The sequence below is a fragment of the Equus quagga genome, chromosome 2 (assembly GCF_021613505.1).
Source record: "Equus quagga isolate Etosha38 chromosome 2, UCLA_HA_Equagga_1.0, whole genome shotgun sequence".
Taxonomy (NCBI): Eukaryota; Metazoa; Chordata; class Mammalia; order Perissodactyla; family Equidae; genus Equus; species Equus quagga.
The window spans coordinates 69,188,779-69,214,043 of NC_060268.1; the positions used below are offsets into that span (position 1 = coordinate 69,188,779).

At 43.1% G+C, this 25,265-nt stretch overlaps 1 protein-coding gene across 10 annotated transcripts in view; it reads left to right on the top strand.

Annotated features, from left to right (window-relative positions):
• Positions 1–19,819, top strand: part of SCAPER (S-phase cyclin A associated protein in the ER) — a 513,402-nt gene extending 493,583 nt beyond the window's left edge. For 9 of the 10 annotated variants that reach the window (XM_046653964.1, XM_046653961.1, XM_046653966.1 and 6 more), the window contains 3 exons: positions 13,923–14,114; positions 16,522–16,573; positions 19,015–19,819. In XM_046653964.1, the coding sequence (XP_046509920.1) occupies positions 13,923–14,114; positions 16,522–16,573; positions 19,015–19,118 (348 nt within the window). In that variant the 3' untranslated portion in view covers positions 19,119–19,819. Of the gene's footprint in view, positions 1–2,620; positions 2,835–13,922; positions 14,115–16,521; positions 16,574–19,014 lie in introns of those variants that run through there. The other variant, XR_006887542.1, reaches the window with a different exon arrangement.
• Positions 19,820–25,265: the final 5,446 nt, after the last annotated feature.

Genomic DNA, 25,265 nt, shown 5'->3' on the forward strand with positions numbered 1-25,265 from the left:
AACTCATAAGGTTGTTGTGAAGATTAAATGTCATTCTTATTATGCAGGTCCCAAATTTATTTGACTCTCAGCTGTAAGAGTGGATGCCTTTGGGGCCTTTGCTTACCATGTCGGTGGAATTGTCACAGGAAATCTACTCTGACTTATTATGATTTAGTTAAAAAAAGAAGCTTTTTGGCAAATATGTCCCACTCTAAGAAAGTACACTCTGGGAAAATCTACACTTAAAGCCTCGAGTATCACCGTATCACTCATTTTAATGGCGAGTTTCCCGAGGGCATTTTTAAATAATTTTCTTAAATCTCTTCACATGTAGTTCCTTTGGGAACATGCACCTTTAGTCTGCCATCAGATGCCACATGCCTCATCAGAGAACTTGGAATGTGGGAGTCTTGTCACAGCAGCAGTCAATGGGCTGGTCTCTGCTTTGAGGCATTGGTAGTATATTTTTATAACTCAGTAAGAGGTACATGCGCTCTGGAGCCAGGCAACCTAAGTTGTAGTCCCAACTGTACCACTTATTAGCTCTGTGATCCTTGGCAAACCACTTGCCTTCCTGGTGCCAGTTTCCTCATCTATAAAATAGGGATAAAATTGATGACGCCTCATGGAGTTGTTGTGCAAATTAAATTAGATCATGCACATAGTGATTAGTACATTCCCTGGGCCAGAAGAAGTATTAGCTGTGATGTTATTGAAGTTATCATTGTCTGCCTCCAAATTCCCTTCTCTTAATGGAAACAGCCTTGGAGTATCCACTCAGTCAGCTCTGACACTTGATATCACCGTAGATAGGCCATCTCTGCTGTCACAGCATGTTTCCTCACCTGTTGAGAAACTGGAGAAAGCTCTATGTGTCTCCTGCCTACAGGAATCCTCTGTGGACCCAAAAGATCTAGAAGCATCAGGGTGTCCTCCCGTTGTGGTGTCTGGGCTGCCACTCAACACACTCCTCTGGCATAGCTGCCAAGGCGGGTTGGGAGGGTCTGTCTGGCTCTGGCCAGCTGCCAGCTCCCCTTCCCAAGGGGCATGCCTAGTTCAGCTGAACATATCTGACAGGTGATAAACACATGCTTGTCTGGAAGACAGTGAAGGAGAATCTCCATTCACCACTTTGGACTGCAGAAGTAGGAGGAAGGGAGACCTTGCACCCAAATAATTCTCTTCTGTATGGGCAACTGCTAAACTGAAAACACACCACAGATAACTCAGAGGTGCATTGAGAGTGTGTTAGGAAAAGAAACTGGAAAACGGCTCACATGAATCAATGCGAACATTTAATGGGCCTTAATTGGAACCTTATCCTACTGTACTTAGAGCAGAGAGATGAAAGCAAAAGAAATCTGAGAGACCATTTATTTCACTTGAGAAAGCAGTAAACTGAAACTACAAAAAGATTTGACTACTATTATAATTTTATGATTAAATAAAATTGTCGTAGACTAGTGCTGGTGAGCCCGTAAGTGCTCCATGGAATGCACCCATGCTCTCTGGCTGTTGTTAGGATGTGACCAGAAAATCTACCAGCCTATGCTGTGCATTTATTAATCTCGCTGTTCTCACAGCACCCAGAGGCTCCATGGTGAGGGAGGTTTGACCGAAGTTCTCCTTACAGGAAAGGCCCAAAGCCCACTAGGAATATTTGTGTTTTAAGGCATTATTAAATACTGTCTATCCACCTACTCACTTCCCTACCACCACACACATATCCTGTTAGTCTGTAATGGACATAATCTTTCCAGTACTCTGTGTGTGTGGGGGGGGGGGGGGGGGGGTGTAATTATAAGTTCTGTTTTCTTAAAGAGGCTGGATTAGAAAATCAGAATAGCTACTAGTTGAGAATTTGGGGGTGGCATTTTTTGTATGGTGACTTCTTTCATTCATTCTTCAGAAAAAAAATATTCTAAGTTCTTTTTTTTTTCACCATATTTAAATGTAATATCTCTGCAGGTATAGGCAGCATAAGGTGCTTATATGTGTGAATGCTCATGGCACAGGATTATATTATTTCTGTAAGCTCACAACCAATTCCCTTCATTGCCAGAGAAAAGAAGGACTTGCTCAAGGTCCTGGAACGAGGCTTCCCAGCACCTTATCTAGGCCTTTCTGTGACCAGCCTTCGTCCTCCTCCCCTCTCTTATTAGGGGACATGGATAATGCAAATAAACAGAAAACAGAAAATAAAATAACCCCTCAAATTTATGATGATAAGGTGACTCTGTATCATTTCCAAGGTCTGTGCTCTTTAGACAAAGTTCTTTCTCAAATGTTCTTTCTCAAGCTGGAAACAGCACTTTTGGGTATAGTTCCTGACAAATTGCAGAATCCATGACTTTTAGGGTTCGCCAAGTGTTTGACATAATCTAGCCCAACCTTCTTGTGGTGCAAGATGTGTCGGAAGGGAATTTAGAACTTGCTTCATTTAAAAGGTAACTCTTCTCACAGAATAGACAACATGAAAGAAGGTAAAAGAAGCTCTAACACAGAACAGAAAGCTGGAGGTGACTTATTCTTGGGGAAATACCAGTATCATGAGCTTTGTGTCCATATGAGCATTCATCACTCATTCCTTCTCTCATTTATCAGCTTTTTCCTAAATGCCCACCCTGTGTCAAACCAGGTGCTGGGAAATACAGAAATGAATACAACCCAGATCTAGTCCTTGTGGAACCTACAGCCTAGAAGCAGTGCTGTCAGTGCTGAGACTCCTTCCTTCCTTCAACAAACATTTAACAAGTACCTGCAATGGTCCAGTCACCGTTCTAGACACCCAGGATACCATGGAAAACGAAATAAACAAAGTCCTTGCCCTCAAGTTGCTGACGTTCTAGGAGGTAAGGGAGAGACAGACAATAAACTAACCTGGATCTGTGCTAGAGGTTCCTCTTGGAAATGCTTCACAGTGGAAGTGGTGCTTGAGCTGATATCTGAAAGTGGAATAGGCACTTACTAAGTAGCAAGGTAAGAAAGACATTCTAGGCATAGGAGAAACCATGAGCAAAGGTACTGAAATATAAAGTAGCCTTACAGGTTCAGGGAACTGCAAGCTGTTCATTCTGACTGGAACTTAGGATGTAGGGGAAAGAACAAGAGCTAAGAGTGAAGAAGCAGGCTGAGTCCAGGTCACGAAGGGACCTACGTGCTAGACCAAGAACTTGGGGATTTATCCTCTAGGAGATGATGAAACGCCCCTAAACGTTACTAGCAAAAGATGATATGCTCAACCTATGTCTCAGAATCCACTCCTATACGTGGAAAATGGGAAGACAGGCATCAGGACTTCCACCCTGGAGCCCCATGTCTGTGAGCCGGTGCCCCTGGTTCTGAAGCATTATTCACTCCAACAGGAGCAGAATGATGTTTGAGGAAGAGGCCTGCCCAGAAGCCTCTTTTGCATCCCTCTGCTAGTGGTACCCAGCACACAGCCTGTTACCCATAGGAAGCAGAGAACAGCAAGTAGGGGCCTTTCACCCAGTTTCTCTTGAGAGACACAGCAGAACAGCCACTCGCCCCTTACTACATAAGGAAAGCCCTTGTTTCTCTAGGATCACCTGGTTTCCAGAGCCTATGAGAGGCCAACCTCCTAACTACTGACTTTAGCCTCTCTTTATGACCCTGGCTGCTTTCATCCCTTCTTTCCTTCTTTCCTCTCTCTCCTTCCTCCTTGACACTCTGCTGGTGCTAGACAGCAATGAATCCCCAAGACCACCAGGAAGATGACTAGTACTTAAAGGGCCTACCTCCCACACAGTTCACCAAGATGTCTGCATTTAATCCCAGCCTAGAAATCTATCTTATGGCAGAAGCAAGTTTGGGAGGAGAGGAATTTGTTTGCAGTGTGAGCCAAGGGAATCTTTGTGTTTGTCTTCTCTGAATTTGACTTGATCATGTATGTGGACAGACTCTTCAAATTTTTCTCCTGTGATATTTAAATAAAGCCACTTCTATAGCCTCCCTACTTTATCCCCAAGGCATCAGCTTGGAGAAACAAGGTGTGTGTGTTTGAGGCATGCCATTTTCTTTATATGATTTGTAGAGGTGACTGGCCTCAAGTCCCCCCCGTCATATTGTTCTGTCCTGGGCCCAGGCTTCAGGTATGATGAGACTCGTCAAGAGCAATGTGGACAGAGAGGCTTGGCCTGTGCGCTGGCCTGGCCTGACCACCACGGCTGCTGCTTCTCACTCTAGCATTGTAGCAGGACCAGTTTTGAGGAGAAGAATGCAACAACTACTTTGTTTCTGCTCTGCTAGAAAAATATTCTTTGTTCCAATGATTTACAGACTCTCTCGGCTGTCTCTTTTAATCAATTTAGATGTCTAGACACCTATTTTTACCCCTCTGTTGAGGACATCTTGTCTGACAAGAAAAGGAAAAAACAAAACAAGAATTCTTAGGCATAAAGAATTTGTCTTGGTGAAAGTTAACTATTTGTATACATTTCTGTCTAACTCCATACTCATACTCACTCACTCTACCACACTGACCAATGGAGCTGGTTTCATCTTAAGTTTGACAGACCAGCTCACAAGGCTTGCTGAAAGAAGCTGCCCCTGCCCCACCCTACCCCTGCTCTCTGTACCGTTGTCCTAAGAGGCTGTTGGATTTGATAGGGTGCTGGCTGAAGTACTCAGTCAGCTGTTCTTGCAAATCCAAAGACAGTGTCATCTGAGGACTTTGAAGGCCCTGGGATGAGTAAGCCCATGGCTCTGGTGTGGTAGGTATAGGCCCCCTGGAGTCAGGTTTGGGAACCAAAGCTCAGTCCTCATTCATTCATTCCCCGGATAGTTATTGAGCACCTGTTGTTTGTCAGCCACTGTGCTAGGCACCATGCCATATACTAGGGATAGAGCAATGAATAAAAGGGACATAGCCCCTGTCCCCATGGAGCTTATAGCCTTGAGACTGTTGAAAACTGGGGATTCACATCTGTCTGTCTTAGCCTAAACAACTGCTCACGCATCTGGAGCCAGGCAGGGCCACGTGTGGGTCTGTCTTCAGGTCTATGGCAGATGCAGAGCTGGGCTCCCAGTGACATAAGAATTTAGAAACTTGACAGAGGGCATTCTGAGGACACAAAACTAATTAAAATAAAATGCATAGCTTTCTAAAACTACTGATGGAGTTCCTCCTAAATAAGGGGGATATTCAGGATCACAAGTAGATCTTAGCATAACACCAGGATTCAGAGAGTATGAGTAGGTAAAACAGAACTTGACCATTTTCTGTTTTGTTTTCTTGAATGTAGGTGAATTCTAGAGAGCTGGAGACTTTACTATAGGATACCATGGTTGCATCTATGATAGGTGGATAGATGGATAGCTAGATTTGGAGAGGGGGCAAGAAACTGCTATAAAACCTTTTTCTAGTTTATTTCTATTATTTGGTGTCATGGTTTTGGTATGGTCAGGGAATGAGCTATTCCCATATAAATGAATTTTGCAGATGACCAAACTTACCTTTAAAACATGATGTTTAGAGCCAGCCCTGATGGCCTAGTGGTTACACCTAGTTCAGTGCTAACCACTTCAGTGGTCCAGGGTCATTTCCTGGTCATGGAACTATACCACCCACCTGTCAGTTGCCATGGTGTGGCAGTGGCTCACACAGAAGAACTGGAATGACTTACAACTAGGATATACAACTATGCACTGGGGCTCTGGAGAGAGAAACAGGAAGATGGGCAACAAACATTAGCTCAGGGTGACTCTCCCTGCAAAAAAAAAAATAACACGATGTTTATTTAACATTAACTATTTGTGATCATTTTTAAATATTACAGTTTTCTGCCTTCTTAAATTATACTTAATATATTATATATTTTTTGATGCCATAAAAAAATGAGTGCCTACTATAGTGTTAGGTACGTGAGAATTATCATATATATGGAAGCAAATTTTTAAATTGTAGGATACTAAGTAAAGGTAATGGGTTATAATTAATAAAATGTTTTACTTGTTATGCTCTCAAGACCAACTGAAAAGGGTAGAGATATTTACTTTTACACTAAATGATTCCAGGCAACTTTTTGAATTCTCATTTCTTCTTGAAATAATTTTAATTCCCACCCCTTCACTAATAGTGTCAGCTGATGCTTCTTCCTGTTGTCAGTTTACCTATCTCCAACAGTCTCCTTCTAATTTGCTGATTCCAATCTACTGTAGGCTGGAAAACCACTTGTATTAGACTTGCTTCTGAAATATGACTTGGTAGACTGAAGTGGAGCTTGCAGAACTTACCTGTGAGTAACTGACATGAGTTTTGTTGAAAGACTGGGCACTCTGTGAGGGTAGGGGTGTCACTGACTTGTTCATTACTCCATTCCCAGTGCCTCACACTACACTTGGCGAGAGTAGATGCTCAGTAAATATTTGATGAATGGACTAATTTGTCTGCCCAGCAGCCTACTTGCTCGCTTCCTGGTTCTTGGCTGTATTCCAGGTGGTCACAGTTGGAGGAAAGGGGCCCTCCGAGTGAGTAGAATCAGGCTGTTTTCCATATAACATGATAAACTCTCCACAGTTCTTCCTAGCCACTCTCCTTGGGATCCTATGAAGTGAGTACAGCAGTTGTCATGGTACAGATGTGAAACCTGCAAACTCTCCCCAGGCCTATTGCATTTCTAGACCAGACTTAGGACTACTCAGTACCCAACTTCTACTTTCCTTTTTTTCTTCTTTAATTTAACTGTTGAGGAAAACTATTCAGGTCTTACCAAGGATTAACTTTATAAATATATTATACATGACAGCATTTGTTTCAAAAATGTAAGACCAGATTTTCAGGCACTTAAAACCCGGAAGGCAGCTGACTGCAAGACCATCACAAGACAATGCTCATTTCGGAGTCACATGTTCCAGCAGTTCACTCCTGAAAGTCTAGCCCCATCACCAACCATTCCTCTCGTTCAAGTTCTTATGACTGATAGTTTGAGACAAACCCTTGGCACAACCCAACACATAACCAAGAACTGGTTATTTGATACCTAGCCAACTAGAATATAGGTTTTTGAAGAAAGACCTTTTGTGTTGGTTTAATCTGTGTATGTCAGTTGGTTTAGTCCATTTAGAATGGCTATATTTCATACTCATCTTCATGTGGGCTGGCAAAGTCGTGTGAGAAGCTGGCTGGCAGCCAGTCATGAGAATGAGCTCAGCCTGGTGACAGAGAGCCCCTCTGCCCGGGAAGGGGTAGCCTCATGAGTCTGATACCCTGGATGGGCCTGAGAAGTGAGAGAGAAGCCAGCACTCAGAGTCATAAGAGTTTTCCAGGCCCAGCTCCACCAGTGACTGGCTGGGGGGACCTGGAACAAGTCTCTTAAACTTTCTGAGCATTAGATTTCCTCTTATAAAAGAGTATAGTTATCCTTGTCTGCTCACTTCAGAAGGTGTTTAGAGATTCAGATAATGTAGGTAGAGGGGCTTTATAGACTATTGAGTACTGTCTCTGCCAGTGACAGGCTTCCTGCTGTGTTGGATTTTGCTGAGGTTCTGGTGATGTGTTGTTCCAGAAGACTTTACACTCCTTCAAACCAAGTGAGAGACCAGTGTCACCTACCAACCACAAAGGGGGAAGATCTTTTCTAGACCTTTCTTTACAACCAGTCCAGAGAACCCTGAGTTGGTGCCCAAGCCCAACTTCCTTCTAGGGTAAGAGACAGCTTATCACTAAATCTATTCTTTAGGGATGTCTTAGTCAGTTTGGACTGCAATAACAAAGTTCCACAGTTCCAAAGTTTCTCACAGTCCTGGAGGCTGGAAGTTTGAGATCAGGGTGCCAGTCTGTTGAGGTTCTGAGGAGGGCCCTCTTCCAGGTTTCAGACTACCAGCTTCTCATTGTATCCTCAACTAACATAAAGAGAACTGGAGAGCTCTCTGGGGTCTCTTTTATAAGGTCACTAATCCCTCATGAGGGCTCCACTCTCATGACCTGATCACCTCCCAAAGGCGTCACTTCCTGATGGCATCACATTGGGGATTAGGATTTCAACATATGTATTGAGGGGGAACACAAACATTCAGTCTATAACAAAGGACTAGATATGTAGACCTAAGGCAACATGATGTGGAGACCACTGAGGCCTCCAAGTCAGAGAATGGCATCTGTACCTCATGAGAAGAGATGTGGTGTGATTCTCCCCCAAGGCAAGGCACAGATGAGTTTGTTAGCTAGGGACCCTCTATGGTTTTGATTCATTCATTCCAGTAACTTTGATGACTCTAGCCCTCCAGCAGAGCAATGGAGGGCATAACAGTAAAGGACACAGTTCCTTCCCTCTGGAACTGGGAATTAAGCTACAGACACCTAAATATGTAATAGCTGCTGCCACGTCCTTGGGTTGAAAAAGAGAGGCTGTCTCTGGCTGTGTTGCCTGGGAAGACTTCCTGGGCTTAAGGCTTTCCTTAAGTGCTTTGAGGGAAGCTCATCCTGGGTCTGAAGCAGGAGCCCACAACACCAGCCTATTAGCTTTGGCCCTTTCTGCTGTTTTCAAATTGACAAGTCTAGCACAACAGCCTCAAAACACACACACGGAGTAAGCTAAGCCTCTGCTTCTCTCTGCCACTTACCTATGTTTCTTGGACTGTGCCTCTGCTGAGATTTTCTTTTCAGAGCTGTCAGAATGCATTTCCTACCCCGCCACCACAAGATCCTGGCAGGTATCCCCAGCACTGTTTGCATAGCTCTCTCCTGTGCAGGTAGGGCCAGGGAGAGGCTGCAGCAGTGGCTTCCCAGGTGGCATGAAGCTTGCTGACGAGTCCCAGCCAGAGCAGGGCCTGCTGCTGCCATACCCCCTGTTCTAATGAGCAGCCCTTATGGTGAGGTAGAGGTGGGACAATGGAAAGCATTAATTAGGCCTCACACTGGGAGGGGACTTCTGGTCCTGCAAGTGTATAGGAACCAGATCTTACAGGAGAAGTCTCAGCAGCAGAGCTGGTGAGCTAACCAAATTCTCATAACTAACATTGGTGTTTACATTGTGGTCACAGGCACTTTCTCATTTGATCCTCATCTAAACCTTGAAGGCTGCCATCTACCCCTGTTTTATAGAAAGGACCATGAGGTTCAGATTTGTTAACTGACCAGAGCCAGGCCTAGATCCCAGGGCTACCTAACACCATGCATCCTTGAGCCTGCAGATTCATGGCTTATGACCACTGAGAGACAGTTGACCCAGTCAACTCTGAAATACACCCGGTTAGTGAGGATAGCCTTTCTAACATTCTGGCTGGTGGCAATGAGGAATCAGTTAGAGCTGTGTTATGGACTGAAATGTGTTCCTCCAAAATTCATATGTTGAACCTTAACCTCCAATGTGACTGTACTTGGAGATAGGGCTTTTAGGAAGTAATTAAGGTTAAATGAGGTCATAGGGTAGGGTCCTAATGCAATAGGATTGGTGGCCTTATAAGAGGAGGAAGAGAGAAAGAGATCTCTCTTTCCACACACACTCAGTGAGGAAAGACCATGTGAGAACACAGTGAGGTGTAAGTCTGAAAACCAGAAAGAGAGCTCTTACCAGACCCAACCATGCTGGCACCCTGATCTCAGATTTCCAGGCTCCAGAATGGTTAGAAAATAAATTTTTGTTGTTTAAGCCACTCAGCCTATGGTATTTTGTTATAGCAGCCTGAGCAGACTAAGACAGGTTAGTACTGAATCTAAGAGCTGCTTCTCCCTGCCTAAAATTCCTCCACCTACAATTTCCGGGTGCCCAGATTTGATGCAGCCTTGAAGGTCCAACGCACCTTCTCAGTGCAGCCTTCCACACTCATCTAAGTAAGGAGTAATCTCTCCCTCCCTTGGGGTCCCCCAGTTCTTCCTTATTCTCCCCTCTCTGATGACCCAGGCTCCTTTGTATTATTGTCGTTTGTGTACATACCTCATCTCCCTGAGAGCTAAAGCATGATTCCTTTCTGCGTCTTCTATAGCACCTGGCATAGGAAGCACTTAGTAAATGTCTGCTGAATTTAGAGCTCTCTTCTGGCTCTCTTGGTACATCCAAGTTATACTTCACCTAGTAGAAAGCACAAAGATTGGAGCCAGAAGGCCTAGTGGGTGTCAGGGGTCAGCAGATGAAAGAATCAGCATGTCCACTTGTCTACTCCAGATTCTTTCTTTCTTTCCTTTTTTTTTTTTTTCTTTACCAGATTCCTTTTTAATGCCAGCATTCAGATCCTCCTGGCTGTCTTTGTACCAGGCTATAGCACCCACTGGCAACATACAATTTTGCTTTTTCTAAAGCCCCTTTCGTTTTTCTAAAATTTCCCAGAATTTTAATAATGTTAACAGTTCCAAAAAGAAGAAGAAATGTGAGTCTTTCCCTCTCCTTCTCTCTCCCTTCTATCTCCTCCTCTCCCTCCCCACCCCCCCCCCAATCCCTCACCAATGATACTAAAGGAAAAAGTGGTGACTACCAGGGCATTTGGGTAAAAGGTGCCCTTCTTCAGTGATTGTAGAATTATGCCCAGTAGCCTCTGCTTAAAAGACCAGAGGAGTGGCCTTGTGCCCATGATCCTGTCTCCAGAGAATGATCAAGGACAGATCCAAGAAGGCCTTGGAGTACTCTCTCTTATGTTCTAATACAGTCAAATAGTTTCTGTATGATTTGTTTTAAATTCAAAATGTAGGAATCTTATTTTCAGTGAGAAAGAATATCTGTAAAGATCCAACATCTTTGGTCACGTTCTCTTTATTTGGGTACTAGTAACACAGTATGTTCACTTTATGAAAATTGAGCTATTCACTTAATTGCTTAATGGGTGTGCATGTTATATTTCAATACAAAGTGGGTTTTTTTTTTTTAATTCACCACTTTAAAACCCAGAGCAATTGAGCAGTTTGTCCAGGGTCACACAACTAGTTGGTGACTAGAGTAAAGGCAGGAACCCAGATCTCTTAGTTCTTTAGTTAATACCTATTTTAGAATTGCACCTAAGAGCAAGTGGAAAGTTCAATTTCAATCTCTTTTGATCTGAATGTTGCTGGAAATTCCCTTGGTTTCCTTGGAGCCCTGCTCTGCATCTGAAAGTGAACATCATACTTGAGAGGGGATTTCTCATTATTATCAGGGCATACCAGCTGCCTACCTGCTATCTCTGATGATTTTGACCACCAAAGAAATCTAGAGCCAGGCCTCTCCCTCCCCTTGGTGCAGTGCTCTGGAAAGGGGCTCTGTGGAAGCCCCTTTATGTTTATATTGGCCTTTGTGCCCTGAAAGGAGGGTCAGCTGGCCTAGCCAAGCTCAGGGTGGTGCCCACCTTAGGCCTGGCGTCCCACATAAAGTAGAGGAAGATGGCCACAAATGTTAGCTCAAGGCCAGTCTTCCTCAGCAAAAGGAGGAGGATTGGCAGCAGATGTTAGCTCAGGGCTAATCTTCCTAAAAAAAAAAAGGCATCCCTTTGTCTGGATAAACATCAGTTATTGATTTAGTTATAGCTCCATCAGGAAGACAGATAGAGGGAAAACATATTGTAAATATGAGATTTCCCTTAATTGTGTGTATTCCTTTCATTCAGCAACACGTTCATGTCCTATGATGACTCTCTATTGACTTTCTACTGACTTTGGAAAGCTTGAGCGGTCAAGTGACGTTTGACCACTTTAGGGCCTGGGAGTGAATAACTAGACGAAACAAAACTGAGCCCTACCTTCACCCCCTATCTGTCAAAAGCCTCTCAGGCAACTCTCTCCCAGTGCCTCAGGCCCTGAGAATCAAGGTCAGGCTGTGTGCATCCCAGCCTTGCCTCCCTGCCCCTACAGAAAGTGCTTTAGCCTAGCTCAGCTGACCATTCAGCTATGCTCATGACATCAAGCTGCCACCCCTCTGTGCCACAAGCCCACCTGAGTTACCCAGGAGTGGTCTCACCCACCATGCCTCAGTGCTACAGGATGGCCCTTCCTGGACCTCCTAATCCTGTTTCCCCAACAATGTTTGAAATGTGGTTTGAAGGACAGTGCCAACTAGATGTCCTTCTCTAGCTTACAGCCAAGCCAGGGGGTATGGCTCTCACCAACCCTGGTGGACCCCTTACCTGTAACCTGGTTAAGTTCTGCCATAGGTGGTCCTATGGGTGGAACTCCTTGCTCCAAGGTAACCAAACTTCCTACCTCCATTTGTGTCTTCTGCAGCCCAGGTACTTAAAAGTAGTGGCCTCTGGCGGGTCATCTCACTACACTGCTGCTGACCTCTGTAAACTCACTTTATCAAAAGGCAACTGACAGCCAGCTCTGTTCCTGGAGCAAACTGACAGGCCCCTAAGGGACTCTGCTTTACCCCAGAAAGGGTCAGGAGACTGGGTAGAGTAAGTTCCGGTTAAGCTCTCATGTTCTGTGCTCATTTTCCAGGAACCAGGTGTTGCTGTCTTTGAGTTAACATACTGGCCAGTTTAATATCTTTTCAATTAGTGAATCTTCCAATAATAGTATTTTAACAATGAAGTTGCAAAGAAAAAACTTGTTCTTAATTTTTGTCCAAAGCGGGGAAGGAGACTTCTAATAATGATATCGTTATAAATTCTAAAGTGGTGATCATTTGGCTGTGCTACAAAATTTATAGATAATAACTAAAATAAAGATTTAAGTAAATGTTTTATCAATAAAGTACATGATAGGGCATATTTTTCTCAGCCAGTGTCAGAAATGGCAGCACATAGCCATGTGCTGAATTGTCACACTGAGAGTCTTTAAAATTCCTGCTGGATTTGAAGGTATTAACAAGTCCCTATCAACATTCTCTAAAGGTTTTTGATGTCATTTTAGCTATTGAACTAAAATATGTGAACTATTACTTTGTTGATTTTGTTCTTAAACCAAACTGCATTATCATCTGAGAGTGTGTTCTTAAAGTATTGTTAAAAGTGCTTTGAAAACTTGTAAATCCCTGTAATTTATGTTTCTCTTGCCTCTGCTGTTTCATTCTGTCCTTCTGGTTTTAATTTGAATGCAGTCCCGTCTGGGTGTGTACCTGTAAAATTGTGTTTTTCCAAGTACAATTTACAGTCCTGACCTTAGATTTTACAGTGTTCCTAACCTTCCATGAGCTTCCTCCTATACCAAGAATTGAGCTTTGGGTCACCCAGCTCTTTCATATTAGAAGTGTCTAGTCAGGGTTACTTGAAACAGATCTGATTTTGACATTTCTTAGTTTATCATGTAGGCCTAGGGAGTAAATTAGGAGGGCTTCCCTGCAAGCCCATTAATTGCATTGCCCCATTTCTTAAAATGTACACAGTTGTAAACCTAGACTGCTTGAAGACAACAGTCTCATTTATCTAAACAGTTCTCCTTTTAGCTCAATGGCACTGATGGAAACACAGATAAGGAGTATGGATTGGGGGAAGGATCTTTTGGAGACTGCTTGCTGAAACCGTTCCCATTCCCCTTACAATCCCCTTTTCTTTCCAGGGCTTGTCTGCATACAGAATAGATCTGTCTACATTCAGTATATATCATGAGCTAGGCTAGAGGAAGATGGCTGTGGGCAGGGCTAGAGGAGTGGGTATCTTTCTTGTCAGTGATCTCTTTGCAGATTTTAAGGAATATGGCTACTCTGCGTGTATGGTGGGGAGTTGGGGTGGGGAGGTGCACTTTGTTAAAGCAGTGTGTGTGAATCCATTTCATAGGCATCCTCTCTCCATAGCAGCTGTACCCTTTATCATGGATTATAATAATTGTTAAATGGCTGCATAACTTTTGGAATATTTTCCTTAGGTTAGGAAATGAGATTAATTTATTTTCTGCTCCTTTCAAATATCACTTAAATTAAGCTCTGGTGAGGAGTTAGGAGCCTTTTTTTTCCTCCTTACACTTCTTCAGCGTCTTCTCCATGGTTCTTACTGACACTGTCCTGGGGGTGTGAGGGGTCGGGAGGTGGTGAAGGCGAGGGCTGTTTGGCAGTTGACCTGGGATTCCTCCTCTGTTTCAGGTAATTGTACAGTCTGGCCGCCACCCGACGGTGCTGCAGAAGCTCTGCCAGTTGCCCTTCCAATATTTCAGTGACCCACGGCTGATCAAAGTGCTGTTCCCTTCACTTATCGCTGCTTGTTACAACAATCATCAGAACAAAATCATTCTGGAGCAAGAGATGAGCTGTGTTTTACTGGCCACGTTCATTCAGGTACCTTCTGTGTTATGCCTAATTCTCTGGCTTTATGTATAAGCTAATGTGATTGAAAAGTAAAAGTGAACCAGCTGTTTATTCTTGCCATCCACAGTACATTTTAAAAACTTCACATGTTTCTGTGCTTGAAAATTAATTTCTAAAATATCAGGAGAGCAAAACTGGGGTTGTGTGTTGTATAATTTCTACTTGGAGGATTTCAAGCAAAGGATATTTTTCCAGTTAATGAAATGGTAAACATGCACTAAGGAAATATTTTTAAAAGATTGCCGACTTCTTTAAGTCTGCTCCATTCACCTTGCTTTTAGAATAGTTATAGGGAATAGACAGTGATCGCTCAAGAACAAGTAAAACTTCAGTTTATTTTTAAATTTTTAAATATATATATACACACACACACACATACATCTTTGTGTGTAATAAAAACCTATCATATTGCTTTTTTAAAAAATCTAAAACTTTTAAGTACTGCCTTACATTTTTCTGATCCAGTTAAATTCTGTAAGACTAGAATCAGAATTAGTGCTGTAGCAAAGCAAAGCAATGTTTTTGTATCTAAGTTAACTCAGTCAACTGACAGGAGAAAAATCAAGTTGGCTATTCTTTAACATTTGCTAATAGTTAATCCTCTGATATTTTTTCCCTATCATTGTAGATCATTATTTGCTGAAAATCTTCCATCATAAAACCAATGTGTTTTTGCTCCATGATGCATATGTGATTAATAGACAATGTTTTCTGTTTATAATAATGAAACAGAAAGCAGATCTCTATATTAGTATTGTTCTTTACTCTGGCTAATACACCTATATCACTGCTGAAAGGGTGTGGTAGTGCCCCGCTGGTTGAGATGGCTAAAGAGGCCCCGAACCTTCTTCCCCTCAGACAGCAGTTAGTGCTTTACATTTTTTAAACTATCCTCTATTAAGCGATCAACTTAGAATAAACACAACTATATCAATTATATTTAGAAAGTTTTATTTTCAGCTTAATTGTTCTATTTGAGCCTGGGTTCCATTTTCTGGAAAAATTTTCAAGGTTATTCAGATCTATAGGTAGGGTATGGATTTTCAAAAAATGTCTTATTGTTAAATTAAAATCTTAATAAAGTCTTATATAACCATCATATCAACATTCAAGATTCTTCATATATTCTTAGAGCCTTAGGATTAAATTAAATAGAAAATACATTATAAAGAATTTTAAGATTGTGATCTTTTTAAATTCAGATTATTCATTCTTTCATTCAACAGATAATTTTTGAGTGCCTGCAGTATGTTAGGCACTGCTCTAGTTGGATACAGAAATCAATAAGACAGATAAAAATTCCTGCCTTTATAGATCTTTCATTAAAGTGGGTCAAACCAAAAACAAATAAATAAGTAAAACAAATAGCATGTCAGATGGTGTTAAGTGCTGTGGAGAAAAGTAAAGCAGGAAAGGGGGCTAGGGACTGCCATTGGGGCGGCGTGCAGAGAGGCCTCAACCAAGACAGTGATAGCTGAGCACAGACAGTGTTGCATCTGTACCAGCTTAGTCCCTTACATTTTCAACTGCTTGGAAAACAATTTATAAAATACAAATGATATCAGAATCTAAAGTGAAGATCATATATATTACTTGTTTTCATCTGGTATTGATCTCAAAGTACTTCTAAATCTACTCTTTTTCTATTACATTTAATACATATTTAAATGTAGTTTAATGAAATGTAATACATTTAACATACATTTTAACAAATTTTGTAAATGCTACAGAAATTTATTGCAATTTTCTTGCTTGTTTGAGACAGTGTTAGTGGAGTTAAATGAAGTGGGTTTTTTCTATAAATAATTATGCTCGAGGGGATGAATATACATTGGATTTTAGTCTATAAAATGGTTCTTCAAGGTCTCCATGTGTTAGATTCTTAATAGTCACCAGAAAATGATATTAAAAATAGGAGCTGATAGTTTGTTATAGATTTCTGCAAATTTACATATTATATAAGACATTTTTCACTTTCCATCTAAAAGTAAAATTACCAGACTTTAAGATTTAGCTGCAGAATATATAAGGGCTTTTATAGTTATGCTTTTAAAAAATGTTAAAAATCTGTCAATATTCTAAGACAATAAATTTGGCTAAAGCATTTAGTTTGTTAGATGCAAAATAAAGTTGTAGTTTCCACAGTAGGCTGCAACCTGGCCCTTGGTGATACAAGATTCAACAGTCATCACTATTTATTTTTAATTTATGAGAACCTGAACTACATAACATCAGTTTCTTCGGCTTTTATATTTAGGCTCCAAAGTATTCATGCCAAAATAGTTGTCTCGGAATTCAGAACCATTTTTTAAGCCACCCTCAGCAAAATTCTCTTTTCATGGCATTGGAATAAAAACACGTTTTTCATCTCATACAGGATTTTGCACAGACTCCAGGTCAGGCAGATAACCAGTCTGATCAGTCCAAAGGTACGTCTCTGTTGATATGAAATATCTTGCATTTGTTAGCTGAATGGACATGTTTCTCACTCCTCCCTATGGAACCGTTAGAGAAATCAACTTATTCTATCACCTAAAATATTTGAGATTCAGATATCAAGGATAATTCAGTGAGTAAAGAAATTGATTTTGTAATCAGAATATACAGACAAATCTATGGAAGTAAAAGAAAAGCACAAAACATCTTTGTGTAATTTATACTCACCTCATGCAAGATGTAATAAATGGTGAATAATTACTGAAGAGCCACTTTGTGATGCAGGAGACAATCAGATCATTAATATTGACCTACATTACTCATATAAACGCTAAAATCACATAGGTTTTACCCTGTGCATATTCAGAATAAAATTACCAATAATAGTAGCCCATATTTTCCCCCTTAATTCAAGTACACGAATTTTTTCAATTAAAAATGTAAAATTGTTTTATATGGAGAAGACAGCCATCAGATTAGCAGAATTCAAGTGCCAAAAAATTAATAAGCTTTTTTTCCTGTAGCATTCCTACTGAGGTGTTTCCTGTGATCAGAGCTGGAGATATAGAATTGTAAAGTGAATTTTTATTTTTTTAAATATTCTGCTACCCAGACTGTAATTGAGAAGTACAAGTTGCTCTTTGTCTGGCTGCATGGCGGTATCTCTGATTAATGAGACCCTAATCCAGATTTTCCCTAATTCTTCCATTAGTTTGATAGTCTTTAAAGTGGCCAGAGACAGCAGAACCCTCTGGGGCACCCACCAAGTTGCCCTTACTTGCTGGGGGCTCACTTTGGACTCTGTCACACACACACCAAAAAAAAGTTATCTATAGTGAGCAGGTGTTGAAAAATACCTAGAAGAGAATATAACTAAAATTGTAACAATATCATGAAAAATTGTCATGTTTTATTGACTCAGCGAAGTAAACAGAAAGCTATGTTCCTTTTTAGAAATTCAAGTCAACATCATAGTCAGCACCATTTGTCTAAGTCAGAATTAGTGTGCAAGTTCAGTTCTGCCCTCAGTCACAGCCTCTTTTTTTAAAAGCTATTGATCAGCATAATGTGTTATTTCTTACAAAACAATTTTTTTAATTTTTAATATGTGAAAATACCTAGAAAACCTTCTAATGTATTTAGTTTTAATTATACAGCAATTTTTTGCCAGTAAGAAGTACAGACATTCTTTTTTCCTTCTCTTTCTCCTGACCTTAAGGATGAGTCACCATTTGCTTCATATCTGGCAGGCGGAGTCCTTGGGCTGCCTGTGTGCTCAGTGGGCTGAGGCCCGTGGGAGTTTTGACCTTCTTTCTTTTCCCAGGGACCATCTTCTCTGAGTTTCATGCTTTCCCCAATTAACATAGGCTTAATCCACAAAACAGCAAATGGAGAATTGGTCTCTGCTTTCCTCAGAAAGAGTCATCACTATATTGGTGACAGCTCATAATATGCTTACTTGATTTAAAAAAATGATAATGCCTCATTAAGTTGCCAGTTTGCACCTTAGACATCTGTTCCCCTTTTGCTTAGATTAAGTGCCCATAAAATGTTTCAAGATGTTTTGAGTTCATTGCCCAGGTGAACCTCTAAATTCTAAGTGTTAAAGCAGCTTCTGGTAGCACCATGTTCTTAGTGCCGAGGAAGAATTCTGGTTTTCAAATACTCCTTGCTCAATGACTGCCCAGCTCTGTGTTTGTTTTGCCTACATCGATAGCCAATAAAGCTAATTGTTCCCTCTGAATGCCAGATTTGAGCATTTTAAAGTTATATTTAAACTAAAATCATGCTTTAAATTAAACAGACTATTTTAGAAAACAACTGTGAAATTTATGTACAGACTTACCCTTTCAAGGATGGAATATATGACTATCATTTTATTTTGTTCAACATGCTTATTTTTTCTCTATTTTCTTACTCTGGAGTCCAAAACCAATTCTTTTTTTGTAATCTTTTATGTAGGGGTTAATGTCTGAATATGTTAGAACAGAATAGATTATGATTAAAATATATATTATATATTTTATACTATAGATATAGATTGATCTTACATAAACTTGTATCATAATTTATTTGAAGTGTATGTCTCCACTTTGTACTCAGATATCAAAATAATTTTTTTTTTTTTGAGGAAGATTAGCCCAGCGCTAACTGCTGCCAATCCTCCTCTTTCTGCTGAGGAAGACTGGCCCTGAGCTAACATCCGTGGCCATCTTCCTCTACTTTATATATGGGATGCCTGCCACAGCATGGCCTGTCAAGCGGTGCCATATCCGCACCCAGGATCCAAACCTGCAAACCCTGGGCCGCTGAAGCGGAACCACGTGCACTTAACTGCTTTGCCACTGGGCTGGCCCCTCAAAATAATTTTAATTTCTTAAACTTTGAAGAAGTGAACTCATTTTAATTCAACTCTTTTCTTTTCTTCTCTCAGGAAAATGCCTTGGTTCCCAAGACTATCTTGAGCTGGCTAACAGATTTCCTCGGCAGGCCTGGGAAGAAGCCCGACAGTTTTTCTTAAAGAAAGAGAAAAAATAAATGTTTTGGTTGATTTTGTATTTGGGTACTCTCATTAATATTTTAAATTGTTCAAACAAACGTTCTGTTTCTTAAACTCATTTTCACATGTTTATACTCTCCCTGGCACTGTAGATATGGTATATACTTTGCACTATTTATAATGACTGTAGATACTTTAATGTTCTTTCTAATTCTGCAAGTTGAATTTATCTCATTTATGCACCGTATTTTGGAGTTTGGTAACTTCCATCCTATGATAATATATACTTTGTATTTGTAATATGGGTGAAATTAGACATAAAATTAGCAAGTCTCTTTTGTTCTTCTTGTAATAAAATAACATTCTGTTTGCAATGGTGACTTTTGTTGTTAAGGCAATACAAATTTGAAAAGAATGTTAACTCCAACTCCAGAAGTATCTTAAAGACTTAAAGTCAACCTGCTATAAATTTCCCTTTTTGGAGTAAAGATGTTTGTAACACTTTTACATTCTGTTATGTAATACATTTTAGCGGCTATTTGAAATGAATTTGGAGCACTGTATTCCTTGGTCTGCCGAAACTTCCCTAGCAGCCAATACTGAGCCTCCTATAGCATTGCTGAACTGAAATTATTTTCCAGAGTAAAAATTAGTGATCCAAGAAGATCAACCACAGTGAATCACCTTGAAATTTTCTCAAATAACTGTAAAATAAAGCAACGCTGAAGTAAAAGTAAAACAGGTCCCAATGGCTCTGAATAAAAGTTTTAAACCACTTCAGTGCGCGGCTCACAGTGAAAGTGAGAAATGCTTGCGCGGAGAGTTTTCATGTCTTGTTCTCACCGTTTCTCCACCGTAAGCCAATGGTCAGTCCTAAGCCGTTCACTGAGTGACATCGGTAATAATTCTGTCGGCTAAGGATCAAACATCACCAAGAAAAAAGATCTGGTTGGAAACAATTGGTCTGAATATGTATCAGATTCAAGACTATGGGAGGGAGGCTGGAAAAATGCAGGTTTCTTAAAAACAAACTTACCTACCTATTGTTCAGGACACTTCTTTTGGAGCCTCACAAAGCTGCCAAGTTACGTATGTGCTGTTGTTACTTCTTTGCAAATCGAGAGAAAATAAATTAAAAAAAAAAAAAAGGCTAACGCATCCTTGTGCGCTCCGTCCTCCCGCAGCCGCGGGGCCCCGCGTCTTCCGCATGCTAGGGCGGCGGGGTCGCAGCCTAGCCGGGGCCCCGACCCGAGAGTCTTCCCGGGGCCGGAGGGCCGGGACCGCCAGCTCCGAAGCCAGTGGGACCGGCTCTCGGGAAGCTCCTCCCGCCTCGGCGGAGCCCACACCCAGGGCTCGGGCGGCGACTCGGCCGGGAGCGCCGGGGAGCAGGACCCAGGACCCACGACTCCCGCCGCGGCGCGCGCAGAAACACCTGGAGCCGCGCGGCGGGGCTGTGCGCCTCGCCCCGGGAGGCCAAGGGGCCGGGCTCCGGCGCCCGCACCCTCCTCCCGGACGGCGGCCCCGGCTCCACGGCGACCCGAGGTAGCGGGAGGAGGCAGGTGTTCGTGCCTGCTCCTTCGGCAACCAGCAGCCGTCCAGGGCGCCCCAACCAGGAGATAGTTCCCAAATCCCGTTTGCCCCAAGCGTCTTGTGGTGTGGACGCAGAATCCCTGTAGCTGAAAGGAATAATCAAATATTTATAGGATTTCCTGCAAGAAGCTCCACAATAGAATATACTTATCTGGTCGGAAATTTGCCAAAAAACCATAAATAATTGAGCTAGCTGTGATTAACCTCCCAGAAACGATACCAGAATTCGCAATTAAACATTTAATTGAATGGTCTCACTTGTCCCCCTCGTCCGGGAGGGGAGAGGGGTTGATAAAAGACAAACCCCGGCTCCACCTGGCTGGGGAGCCTGCGAGGACCGGGTTTGGGGGCGCCTCGGTGACTCCCGACCGGCGCGGTTTCTGTAGGTCTCAAGTCTCTCCTTCAACGTTCGTTCCGCCGGGCCAGAGTGATCTAGGCTCTAACTCCCCTGGGTTTTATGACCTCTGAAGTCTCCAGGGGTGGGGAGAGCGCCGCGCGCAGGTGAGCGCCGGCACATCTTGCTCGAATTTGCGGGGACGAGTGCCACGCACTGGCTTTCTCCTGGGGCGGGGGCCGCATCCTGGATCTCTCGAGGCTCAGGGGCCACAGGTGGACCACGCCAGGAGGAGGCGAAAGGCCTCTGCTGGGTCCAGCTTGTAAAGCTGACAATGCGCCTGGGCACAGCCGGGGCCAAAGCAACAAATTCTCCCGGGCTTTAGAGCCCACAATTTGAGCCAAATAGGAAAAAGCTGCCCGAGGTCCGGGAATAGCGACATTTGAATGCCCAATGCCGTTGCCCAACCGAATTTCCTGCTCCTGGCGGCAGCTTGCTTTCCCGGGAGCTCTGCAGGGCTCGTCACCCCGGACGCCCAACAGGATGTTGGAGCCGCTTCCTGCCGAGTTCCGGATCCTCTCCCTCCCTCCAGGCAGTCGGGGGCGCCATGACCTCGAACCCTGAACCTGGCTTCTGTTGAGCCTAGGTCCGGACCTCGCCTCCCCTACTATTTTTTCCTTGCTTTCCGAGCGCGTCTGGGCAAACCACCTGGGTCACTTCTTTCAGAGCTCCTTGCCATGCTTTCTAAATTCTCGGGTCTCATTAATCTGGGAAAGGATTACTCCTCACCACCCCTGTTCTTCCACTTCTCTCTAGCTGTTCCCACGCCCCCAACACAAGGGTCTCCTGCCTTCTGTACTCAAACCACTCCCTTAAATATTCTGTTTTCCAGTCGGGAAACTCAGCCTTCCTTAACTCCTACTCCTCCGCTCACTCCCTGCTGCTGACCTTCCTGACCAGGAGGTGCCCTCATCCCAAGGCTGAACTCACCTAGCACTCCTGCGTCTCCAGCATGATTGCTGTGGGGCCCCAAACGTTCTTTATAAATTGAGCTACTTCCCACCCTACTCCACATCTGGATCCCAGTGGAGTGTTTCCTTGTGCCCTTTTTCTCTCCCCTTACACACTTCTGTCAGTCTAGCTCCATTTATCTGGATCTTCCACGCAGTCTCCATCAACAAGGTGATAGTCTATAATTGGTCACACAATCCTCGTTATTGCACTGAATCCCGTATCTTGAAAAAAGTTTACCTTTACATCAATCAGACCCATATTTAAAAGCCTCTAATCTTCCCTACATCAGCTTAATAAACTCTGAATTTCCTGCTTTTATCACAACTCCATTGGGAACTTCTCTGCAAATAGTTTATTATTCAGTCACTGTTTCCTCTCTCTATCATGCTATTATTCAGCTAATTCTCTTGTTCTCTTTGGTGAACACTTGTATGGGAAAACACAGCTAATGAAATGTGTGGCAATTTATGCCCTCCCCTCGGCAGCAGTGGCAGAATCTCACATTTTCTAGGGAACGCTCTTAGACAATACCTTATCTCAACCCAGTATTTGCAGCTCTGACAAAACTAAGCCTTAAATTATTACATATTCAAAACTGAAAGTCTGATTTCTGTTCCACAACCCATTAAATACTAAAGCTCATTGCGAATACTGCTAAAGGGACTGAATTTCCCAGAATTATGCAGCCTTTCAATATGTATTAAACTTTGTGGTATAATAGCCATAAACTTTTCCATCTCTGGGAATCCCTTTCCTGCCTCAATTACACAGAGCTATCCAAATTATTAGATAAATCTTCTGAGAAAATCTTATTCTAAAATGAATCTAGTTAAATAACTAACTTCCATTTTCCACCTATGGCCTTTTTTATTGAACTGCCTTTTACTACACAATTGGGTATCTCACTATAAAAATTCAGTAAGCATAAAATACAACACTTGTAACCGTTACAGGTAATTTAATTTACAAGGAAATCCCTACTGTATTACAGAAGATGTTTAAAGATGACCTGGGAACCAGTAAAAATTGATATTTATTAATGTAACTAACCAACCGTAGATCTGACACCTCACCAGGGACCATTGTAATAAGGTTCAAAGTCAAACCCTTTCCCTGGAAACCCACAAGGTAAACGATGCAGCTCTTTGGGTGGCTAGTAACAAACTACACGAGAAGAGCTTGTGATGTTTTCTACAGTAATACAGATAGATGCAGACATCCTAATACACAGTAACCACTTTCATCTGGGTAATTTCCCAATATTCAAAAACAGACATACTTACACAAACATCAAAAACGGGAATTAGATTTTTGATCTATGGATGACAAGGGAAGAGATGACTATAATTAGATGGGCAGAGGTTTCCATTTGTAGCATCAAAATACTGTAGTCTGTCAAAGGTAAAAATGCAGAGCTAACAACAACCATTAAGGAAATTCTTTATTCAAGAACCTATTTCCTTCTAAAAAATGACAAAATCCAATATTCTGGACAAATCAAAAGTTTTTGAAAGTAAGACTTCTGGGAAGCTTAGCCCCCTATCCCATAGCCAGCCAGAAGGTAAAAGGAAATATCTCTATGTCTGTTTGGGAGGGAATGGTCTAAGTTAAGGGAATGAAGCCTCAAAAAACCTAACTCTGATTATTAAAACCGTTTCTGGGCACTCCAGAGGTAAAGCTGGTCCTCATTAACCCTACATATCTCTTCCCTTATCTCTAAGTTTGCAGCACCATTTCCTAAGTAAGTCCTGAATAAATGGAATGTTCTATTTAATTTTTGTGCTAGCATCACCTTGACGTTCAGGAAGTAAAGTATAAATGTAGCTCAATTTTCCCACCTCCTCCCATTTTCTTTCAATAATTGCCAGCCAGTCTTCCAGCTTTCCATCTCTAATGGGGGTTGGGGTAAGGAATCCTGCCATCAGCTCTGGTGAAAAACCTACAGTGGCCTCTGGCCATCCAAGTATCCCATGGCTTTTTAACAGAAGACATCTACTCCTCTATCCAGCGACCACAGCTGCCCCTCAGACCACATTTTTCCTTTCCAGACTCTACCAGAGCTAAGATGGCAACTGTCCCCTACTCGGTTAGGGTATTGCCCTCTTTCAAAATAAATCCCGGACAAAGAAGGATATACTTGTTTGTCATTTAACTCGCGGGACAAGGAAACGGAAACCCAACACCAGAGATTCAAGAGTAGTGGATTGACGGTTAGGCTGGAAGCTTTGTGAGTCCACCAAGTGAGGGCTGGTCTGGGAAAAGAACTGTCCCAGGTTGCCAAAGGGTTAAATATTTGTGAAGGGTAAAACCTGAGCCTCCCGTTTTTTGTGCTTGCCCGGGGGCCTGCTGGAGATTCAGTATCTCTCGGTTATTTCCTGCGATCACTAAAGCCAGTTTTCAAGAAAACAAGTCGCAGGGGTTTGAAATGTCACACCAAGTGACCTGGGCACGGCATATCCAGGGGCCATTCCCAGCCCCCTTCCACCCAAGCCATCCCCCGCCCCTGCATTTCGGGTCTGGAAAGAAAATAAACCAAGGACACGCCAGACTGGTTCTGGGTGGACTTATTTTCCTCAGCAGCCGCGATCCTAGCGGGGGCTTGTTGTGGCTCCTTCAGTGTATCGCTTGCAGGTGATGCCAAATGGAGATAAGGAGCCGCCGCCCGGCCTTCTCCTCTGTCTAGACGGGGAAATTAATAAATGCAGCGAGATTGATCACGTCGCGCATCCACTCTGGGGACAGCGCCGAGGACAAGCCGTCACAGCCACCGGATCCGGCCGGGGTTGGCCCCCTGTTCGCTCACCCGCGGGCTGGCCTCGCTGCTCGGCGGCAGGACCGGGGTGGCAGGAGGGCGAGGCCCCTGGGTTACGGGTTCGGGCCTCCAGGCCGGCGGGACAAGCGTCGCCCGGAGGGCACCGGCGAAAACGGAGCGAGGGAGCCAGACCGGGCCTTCGAGGGCGCCAGGCGGGGTGCGGCTCCAGAAGCTGAAGCAAGGCTAAGAGAGAACGAGACTCGCCCTCGCGAGTCCGACCACGGGCTGGAGTCCGCCGAGCGGCAGCCACGCGAGCATCGCAGGTTTCCCGCCCAAACCCGGAGGCCGCACGCGTCCGGAGAGCTGCGGCCGCGCGGCGCCGGGGCAGGGGGCGGGGCCGCCCGCAGGAGCGCGCCGGCTTCCGGGACGGCCGCGGTGCTGCACTCGGGGCGCGCGGGCCCAGCCCCGCCCCACGCTGGGCGCCCAATGCCCGCC